This window comes from Propithecus coquereli, unplaced genomic scaffold (assembly GCF_000956105.1).
Source record: "Propithecus coquereli isolate 6110/MARCELLA unplaced genomic scaffold, Pcoq_1.0 Scaffold197, whole genome shotgun sequence".
Lineage (NCBI taxonomy): Eukaryota > Metazoa > Chordata > Mammalia > Primates > Indriidae > Propithecus > Propithecus coquereli.
In genome coordinates this window covers 3,396,537-3,405,754 of record NW_012144633.1, presented here as the reverse complement: position 1 = coordinate 3,405,754, position 9,218 = coordinate 3,396,537, and the positions used below count along the sequence as shown (strand labels likewise).

The 9,218-nt window shown below is 46.7% G+C and overlaps 1 protein-coding gene across 1 annotated transcript; it reads left to right on the top strand.

Annotated features, from left to right (window-relative positions):
* The first annotated feature begins 3,645 nt into the window (after nt 1-3,645).
* Nucleotides 3,646-5,321, top strand: GJA5 (gap junction protein, alpha 5, 40kDa). Its single transcript, XM_012643432.1, has one exon. The coding sequence runs from the start codon at nt 3,675-3,677 to the stop codon at nt 4,746-4,748; it is 1,074 nt and encodes a 357-aa protein (XP_012498886.1). The 5' UTR covers nt 3,646-3,674; the 3' UTR covers nt 4,749-5,321.
* Nucleotides 5,322-9,218: the final 3,897 nt, after the last annotated feature.

Below are 9,218 nucleotides of genomic sequence, written 5' to 3'. Positions count from 1 at the left end.
AGCATCTGGGACATGGTAGCAACTTTAAGTTTCTCTGACCTTGCCTGAGTGTCAGCAGGAAGTCATAAATGCAAACTCCTTCACCCCGTTTCCTCTGCCAGGGCCCAGGGGGTCTGCCTCATTACCATTCGTCCTCAGCTAGTTTCTCTTGTTCCTTCCTGATAAGACATCCTTCCTAACACTGTCTTTCTGGGTTTCCAAGATTTTCCTATCTTGCACCTGTGCTTTACTTCTTCTAGGTGGGATTCCTTAGACCACAGTGAGGGCATCAGCAGTCAAGCTTCTTGGCAGAGGAGACCAAAGCATCACATTCTTTGCTTGGAACTATTTTTAGGCTTCCTTGGGGACTGGCAAGGACAGAGTGACAGAATGAGAAGATCAAGGGAAAAGTCTTCAGGGACTGAATGTGAAAAACCTGTCCCAAATCCTGGAAGAATATATTTGCTGCTTTTTGCTTCCTTTTTGTTTCCATTTTCCTCTCATTTGTTCCCCTTCTGCTTTCCCCCCATCTCTCTTTCTCCTTTGTAATGCACTTTACTCTCTACTTTCTACTTTCTCTTTCTCTCTCCTTCTTCTATTCTCATTCTTCCTCACCACTCTCTTTGCTAGCAATGGCTGCCTTTTATTCAGTTCTTGTATACTAAGCGCTGTGCTAAATGTTTTTTATGTATCACCTCATAGCACTCTATGAGCTAAATAATACTATCTCCATTCGGCAGGTGAGGAAAGTGAAACACAGATCGAATCATTTACCTAAGCTCAGTAGATAAATATGAACTTCTGTTACCAAACTCCTGTATCTGTCTTCTCCTAATCATTATGTCGTCTCTTTTTCTCTTTCCAACTTCCCTGTCATTCCCCTTTTCTGCTGCTCTTCTCTCTTTCTATTTCTCCCCTTCTCTCCCTCCCTCTTTCTTTCAGACACTCACCATAGTCTGATCACTGCTCATGTGTGGCTGACCCCAAAAGTGCTGAACACTGTACACATGCCCAGAAGAGATGACAGACCATTCAAACGCTTGTCTAATCAGCCATTTTCCTTTTGAGCAAACGCTCCACAATTTTCCACATTTGGAGGCTGCAAGAGGGGACTGTTCACCACCTTAGGAAAAGGGGCAGATGTCTGATCACAAGCCATAGGAAAGGCCTCAAGACCTGGATGGGTCTTTGACATGGAAAGGCGCAGAGATAAGACCCTTTCTGCTCACTCAGGGACTCCTTCATTCCCAGGGACTCTGCGTATTCTCAAGGTTGGGGACCTGGCTGCTGGGAGAAGACAGAGCCAGGAGGTTGGTCTCTATCAAGACAACAATCAACTCGGGATTCAAGGAAACCTGGATTATGAAATGTACTGTGCCCACCCTTTCTCCGTAAGCATAAAGAATGTTCCAACAGGAACCAGGAGCATGTTGGCAGTAAAGATAATGAAAGTCAAAGTTTGAACTTGACAATCTCTAAGATTCCATCCAGATCTGAGGTTTTATGATTCTAAGAGGGAATATTTATGTTCAGTCCCTCCTATCTTTTTCTTATCCTGTTGATTAGGATTGGTTAGAGGCTTAAACCATAAGGACATTTATTGTTCACCAAGTAAGAATTCTGGAGGTCAGAGGATCAAGGGTTGATTCAGAGGCCTCAGGCCACTGGTTGGCATTTCTGAGATTCTCTGGGCAGCTTTAGACTTCTTGGCTCACACAACCCTGTCCACAGGCAGGAAGTGTGGGGGCAGGGAGGACTGTGAGTAAGGCTCCCTCCATGTCCTGGGGGATGGAAAACCTTTTCCAGAACCCTCCCTCCACCTCAGACTCTCCCCACACTTCACTGACCAGAACTAACTGCAGTGGAGACTGAAAAAGTGATATTTGGCTTTTCACCCTGCCCATAGGAGGCAGGCGAGGAACAAGGAGCTGGTTTGCTATCAGGTAGGAAACATGAGTGCCTGCCACCCTCTCCTTCTTTCACTCAACTAAGATTTACTAAGCACCTACTCCGGGCCAGGCTCTGACGATACAGAGGAAAAGACAGTCTCTATTTCTAAAGAGTCGCTACTGGGAGAACACAGACAGGCAGAGGATCACAATATAAGGTGGCAGGTGATGGGAGGAGTGAGTGTCCCAGGGCCACCACAGGAGCTAAAGAGGCTCAGCTTGAGGGAGCAGAGAGAGCTGGAGGAAGCAATGATGAGGTTAAGTTTGGAAGGGTAAATGGGATTCAGCTAGGGGTGAGGGGCGTGTAGAGCCTGGAAGGAGGGCGTTGGGGAAGACTGGGCATGGCTGGATAAAGGGAACTCATGGGGACAGGCAGGACATGAGGCAGAAGAAGCAGGCAGGGGCCAGATGAGGGAAGATTTTGTATGAGACCTAAAGCTTTGGGACATTTATTCTGGACACAAGAGTGAGCAGGCAGCAGCAGGGCGAGCTGAGCTGCGCGGCTGGAATGGCTGTGCTGCCCTGAGGTGTGGGACGATCCACACCGCCTGCCACTTACGGCTGCGGGAAGCTGAGTATTCTCATCTGTGCTACCTTTAGCTGGTTGTGACCAAAGCATACTTTTTGTTTACTACCTCCCAGCACAGCTGGTCCATGCTGGATGGTTCTGCTCATCACAGAGTGATTTCTTTTTTTTTTTTTTTTAGACAGAGTCTCACTGTGTTGCCCAGGCTAGAGTGCCGTGGCGTCAGCCTAGCTCACGCAACCTCAAACTCCTGGGCTCAAGCAATCCTACTGCCTCAGCCTCCTGAGTAGCTGTGACTACAGGCATGCGCCACCATGCCCGGCTAATTTTTTCTATATATATTTTTAGTTGTCCAGTTAATTTGTTTTTGTTTTTTTAGTAGAGATGGGGGTCTCAGTCTTGCTCAGGCTGGTCTCGAATTCCTGAGCTCAAACAATCCGCCCGCCTCGGCCTCCCAGAGAGCTAGGATTACAGGCGTGAGCCACCGCGCCCGGCCCACAGAGTGATTTCTGAGTGGCCAAATTTGCCACACCCACGCTCACTCCTTCCTCCTCCACCTAGTTCTGCCCTCTGGAATCACAAAAAATTTCTGTTTCATCCGAAAGCCATTCAAACATATAGAATACTTGTGGTATGATTTTCAGTATATCATACACCTCGTTTCATTTAATCCTCAAAATCTTCCCGGATAGCTACTCCTGCCTCTATTTGACAGATGAAACAGACTCAGGAAGGTAAATGCCCAGAGTCACATTTGCAGAATCCAGTCCCGTGTTCTTTCCACTACTCCAGGTGCTTCTCCAGGTGCGGTCCCTGACTGCCTCAATCAGAACCACTTGGGCTGCTTGTTGCAAATCCAGGCTCCTGGGGGCCACCCCAGCCCTCCCTGGGGTAAGAGCACAGAATCCACATTGTAACACACAGCTTAGTTGATTTCTAGGTCCGTTAAAGTGTGGGAAACCATACTCTAATCTTGCTAATATGACCACTTTGAATCGTCTATCTTTTTATTGTTGCCAGGGGTCGAGGGGAGGAAGAGTTCTTATGGTGGTGCATTTGACTTCTAAGCTGCACTTTCTTAAAAAAAACACATTGGTATGGATCAGTGGAATCCAAGGACATGACGGACCGTCCAGACCTTTGCAGAATCATCCTTCTCCTTTTCTCTCTCACTCTCCAGTTTGCAGCAGTTTTGGCATCTGTCTCCTGGCTGAGCCACGATGGGTGACTGGAGCTTCCTGGGAGAGTTCCTGGAGGAAGTGCACAAGCATTCCACGGTGATCGGCAAGGTCTGGCTCACTGTCCTCTTCATATTCCGCATGCTCGTGCTGGGCACGGCTGCCGAGTCTTCTTGGGGGGATGAACAGGCTGACTTTCAGTGTGATACGATGCAGCCCGGCTGCGAGAATGTCTGCTATGACCAAGCCTTCCCCATCTCCCACATCCGCTACTGGGTGCTGCAGATCATCTTCGTCTCCACGCCCTCCCTGGTGTACATGGGTCACGCTATGCACATGGTGCGCATGCAGGAGAAGCGGAAGCTACGCGAGGCCGAGAAGGCCAAAGAGGTCCAGGGCGCTGGCTCTTATGAGTACCCGGTGGGGAAGGCAGAGCTGTCCTGCTGGGAGGAAGTGAATGGAAAGATTGTCCTCCAGGGCACTCTGCTCAACACCTATGTCTGCAGCATCCTGATCCGCACCACCATGGAGGTGGCCTTCATTGTGGGCCAGTATCTCCTCTACGGGATCTTCCTGAACACCCTGCATGTCTGCCGTAGGAGTCCCTGTCCCCACCCAGTCAACTGTTATGTGTCCCGGCCCACGGAGAAGAATGTCTTCATTGTCTTCATGCTGGCTGTGGCTGGACTGTCCCTCTTCCTTAGCCTTGCTGAACTCTACCACTTGGGGTGGAAGAAGATCAGACAGAGATTTGCTAAGTCGCGACAGGGCATGGCTGAGTGCCGGCTTCCTGGCCCCTCTGCAGGCATGGTCCAGAGCTGCACACCACCCCCTGACTTCAACCGGTGCCTGGAGAATGGCCCCGGAGGAAAATTCTTCAATCCCTTCAGTAACAACATGGCCTCCCAGCAGAACACAGACAACCTGGCCACTGAGCAAGTGCGAGGCCAGGAGCAGATTCCTGGGGAGGGCTTCATCCACATTCACTATGGCCAGAAGCCTGAAGTGCCCAATGGTGCCTCACCAGGTCACTGTCTCCCCCATGGCTACCACAGTGACAAGCGTCGTCTTAGCAAGGCTAGCAGCAAGGCCAGGTCAGATGATCTATCAGTGTGACCTTTCAGCATGGGAAGACCAGGACCAGGTGGGAACAAAGGAAGATCAGAGAGGGAAAGTGTCTCCCTTCTGACCCTATGCTTTCTCATTGTTGTCACTGCTCTGCTCCTTTTGGGCCCCAGGTCTTGATAGCATTGCTCATTAATTCCAGAAAGTATAACCAGGGCTCTTTGAGTTAGGTCACAGACATGGCTACCCACGCAGGCTGCTGTCCCCTCCCCATCCTCTATCCAGTGTATGCAGTGAAGCCTTTCAGATTACTCATTGAATAGGGTAGAGTAAGGGAAGGGAACCATGACAAAAACCATGGCAAAACCAGGGAGCTTGGAAGGGATAGCCAGAGGGATAGAATGACTCTACATACCAGCAACATACCAGATGGGTTCTTCAAGTTTCTGCGTCTTCCTTGACCTGATCACCCTCGCTCCCTCAAGGAAGAGCTCCAAATTCCCAGCCTATAGAGAGCACAAATCAAGGAACTTGCATTAGATGTGCTCTTGAATTTGTTGTCTGTGTGGGCTGTTCCTTGCAATGGAGGTGAGGTGGCCTTGGGCTGCCCTTGGCTGCCCCTTCCTCTCATCAGTCTGAAAAAGGGGATCTTGGCTAGCAGATTCCACTTTATAAGTGCCTTGGTATGCATCTCTGGCAAATGTCCCACCTTGGTGATGTTGTAGCCTTTTCTTCTGCCAGGGTGTACACCCAGTCCATGGGGGTGCCAGCTCCTCTAGGCAGTCACTGTACACACAGACTTCAGTGGAATTCCTACCACCACCTGTCATCCTGTGGCTCCTTTACAGTTCAATCTGATGATAGAAACCATCCCATCCCTTCCTCCCTTGGCTGTTCACCCAATGTTCCTCTGAAGACCTTATCTACAGGAATGCCCAAGAAGCCGTCATCCTCTCTCAGATCCTGACCAGATCACCAGCCACTGAGGCCAGCAGAATTTCTCCTGGTCTTATTAAGACAGGGAGGGCATTGTGCTTCTCAGATTCCCCTTGGGAAAAATAATTCTGCTGTGAAAATGAAAATAAAAAAGGAGAGAAAACACTGGAAAACTATTTTTCCCTCCTATTTATTTCCCTTGCTGACTGCCAACTTACGAGTGCCAAGAGGAGGTGTGATGACAGCTATGGAGGCCCCCAGATCTCTCTTTTCCTGGAGGCTTTATCAGGGGCATGAAATAGTAGGGGAATCTCCAGCTCTCTTGGCAAGGCCCTTATTTAAAGAACACAAAGAGTCCTATGTCTCACTGATGCCTCCAATAAGACTGCCAAGTAGGGGCTGCAGAAAAGTCCTGCCTTCCCCAGGGACTGGCCTGGTTTCCCTATTCACTGGATCTACAATGGGTGGCTGCCATTTTGGATGAAGGTAAAGGATGCTCAGAATTGGATACTGAGACTTACAAAGAGATAATTACTTTTTAAAAATGCATGTGTGTATGTGTATGTGTGTGTGTGTGTGTGTGTGTGTGTGTGTGTGTGTGTTGATAGGATGGATGAAGGGGAGAGAGTCCTGAAATCAAGATAGGAACCACAGAGAAACTCTGTCTTCTTTCCCTCCTCTCCTGCTGCCTGGCAGAGGGGCTTGAACCTTGCTGTCTTGGTGTTATCAGCCTAAATGGATAGGCATGAGAGGTCAGGACACAGGAGGGTGAAGGCCCATAAGGAGCCTCAGCCTGTTCCCCACCTGCCCATCTCTGAGCCCCTCTGCTGATATTTGGATGCCATTGGTGGATGGAAAGCAGGATCAGGGTAGATAAGTGGAGAAAAGTGACTGGGATCCCATTTAGGGAAGAATGACTGGACATCTCGGGCCCTGGGGGGTGGGGGAGATAACTTTTTATCTATTGGTTGGCACTGGCATTAAGATTCTCTCTCCTTCTATCTCTGAAATGTGTTTGTTTGTGAAATGAGTGTTCTTGAATCAGAAATTCTATGAAAGCAATTCTTGATGGTGAGGCTTTCAGGAAGGAAAAAGAAAGTAATATGTGTAATTTTTCTTAATAAAATCTGTCTCTATATCTATCTCTCTTTTGTGTCCCTTTCATGCTGTGACTATAAGAGAAGGATGGCAGACTTGGTGGAGGGGGCATGTGGAGAATGTGAACCCCACCCATCAGTAAGTCAGTAATGCAAGGAGCTTTGGAGTCAAACACGAAAGGGTTAAAATTCTGGTTGCCGATTTACACCTGGACTCCAGCAAGCTAATTAATCTGTGAGCCTTGGTTTCCTCATCTATAAATTGGGCCTAGTGATATCTACCTCATAGGATTGTTAATTGAGGGTTGTTATGTCCCAACAGAGTACTTGGGACATAATAGTCAGTCATGAAATGGTAATTGTTGTTATTATTATCTTTATCATTTTTGTTATTTTGAATACATAGTATTTGAAAACCTGGGATGTTGAGGGATGATTACCCCTATGGAATTCACAATCTGCCTGAGGTGATCAAATTAACCTGCATAATTTTATTCTATAATAATTAGAACAGAATTAAACAGGAATTCATTTATTATTGATTCTAAGAACCAAAAGGCTTTAGGAAGTGATACGTATGGGGAAAAAAACCAACAAACTACATAGAGGAGGGGAGACCTGACTTGGACCTTAAAGAGTATGAAGGCTTTAGAGAAGTGGATACCCCAAAGATGACTCTGTGAAACAGTTCTTAGTATCTCCATTTTACAGACATGGAAACTGAGGTCCAGGAAGGTCCCCTGACAGTGGGGCAGCTTCTGTGATAGTGATCTCACCTCTTTGGAAGAGGAGAAATGATTCTTGCTCCAAACAAAGTGTCAAGGGACAACCCAGCCCTTCACTAACAAATGGGTTCCATTTCTGAGAGAAAGAAACAAAGGCTAGGAAAGACAACCAGAAGTGTTATCTTAACTACTAAGAAGTCTTGTTTATCAGGGTAGGAAAGCTCTTTTTAAAGAGGTCTTGTGAAGAGATCATAGAACACATCTTAAGACACCAGTGTTGAGACTCAGGAGTTCACCTGGCATCTATCCAAGGGTAAGGTGCTCAGTCCAGAAATGCCCTAGTAGTTCAAATAGAGAAAGCATCTGGGACCCATTTTTTTCTCCTACAAAAAAAGCAGTCCGTCTCATAGTTTGTAAACATAGCTATTAACATTTAACAGTTTATATTAAGCCCAGACTGCAAAAGCCAAGGGACTTATTTTATAGTGAGTAAGATTTCCTGTATCTCTACTTTCATTTTCCCTTCCTTCCCCCTCCCCTCTAAAGGTATCATTAAAGAGCATAAGCTGGTTGATAATACAGTGAATAGACTCCACGTTGCAGGTCCCTTTCCTTAATTTCCTTCCTCTAGTGCCAGATAAGACCAGAATTTCTACCACTCCTGTTTCATTCCAATGGCTAAAGTGTGTAAGTGCTTAAATGCTAATAATACTCCTGTGAAGAATCATAGTATGAATGAGTTTCATATTTTTTTTTTCCTAACAGCAAATTTTGATAGCAGAGAGAAAAACAAAAGAATAAGGGAACTAGGTGCCTTGCAGGCATCTGGAAGGATTGCTTTCATGATGTGGAAATGAGGAAATCCGTGAGGCTGGAGGGAGCTGCCACAAATAAGCTGCCCACTCCCCAATCCTTAGTAGATACTGGAATCCCCTGTAGGCAGTCCATGTCTTGGCCCTTGACAATAAACAGAATTTTCAAATTCTAGACATATAAATAGAATAGGATTAGGGGATTTTCCTCTCTTTGGTCACCTGATGGTCATCAGAGAAGGGTAGGGTCTATAGTTTTTATTATTATTTCTACTGGAAAAGAGAAAAACTTTCATTCAACAGATAATTATTGAACAGCTATTTGAGCTAGGTGTATGTTAAGACTTAGGAATACAATTTTATAAACCAGACATGGTTCATGCCTTTTGGAGCTTATAGTCTGGTGGGGAAGGCACTCTAACACAAGTAACCACACAAATAAAATAATTTCAAATTGTGATAAGTGCCATGAAGGAAACAGATAGGGGGCTAACAAGGGTGGGGCAAGTAGAAAGGGCAAGTAGAAAGTCCTTTCTGAGTAGGTGCTATGGTTTGGATATGGTTTGTAAATCTTATGTTGAAATTTGATCTCCAGTGTTGGAGGCAGGGCCTGGTGGGAGGTGTTTGGGTCATGCGGGAGGGTCCCTCATGAATGGCTTAGTGCTATTCTTGTTCTGAGTTCCCATGAGAACTGGCTGTTGAAAAGAGCCTGGCACCTCCATCTTTCTCTCTTTTGCTTCTTCTCTCTTCTCCTGTCACCATGTGATCTCTGCACATGCCAGCTCCCCTTCCCCTTCTGCAATGAGTGGAAGCGGCCTGGGACCCTCACCAGAAGCAGATGCTGTAAGCATGCTTCTTGTACAGGCTGCAGAACTGTGAGCCAAATAAATCTCTTTTCTTTATAAATTACCCAGCCTCAAATATTCCTTTATAGCAACACAAAAATGGACA

Bases quoted from the DNA above. Each gene is read 5' to 3' on its own strand.
- GJA5 (XM_012643432.1), top strand. From the start codon at position 3,675: ATGGGTGACTGGAGCTTCCTGGGAGAGTTCCTGGAGGAAGTGCACAAG.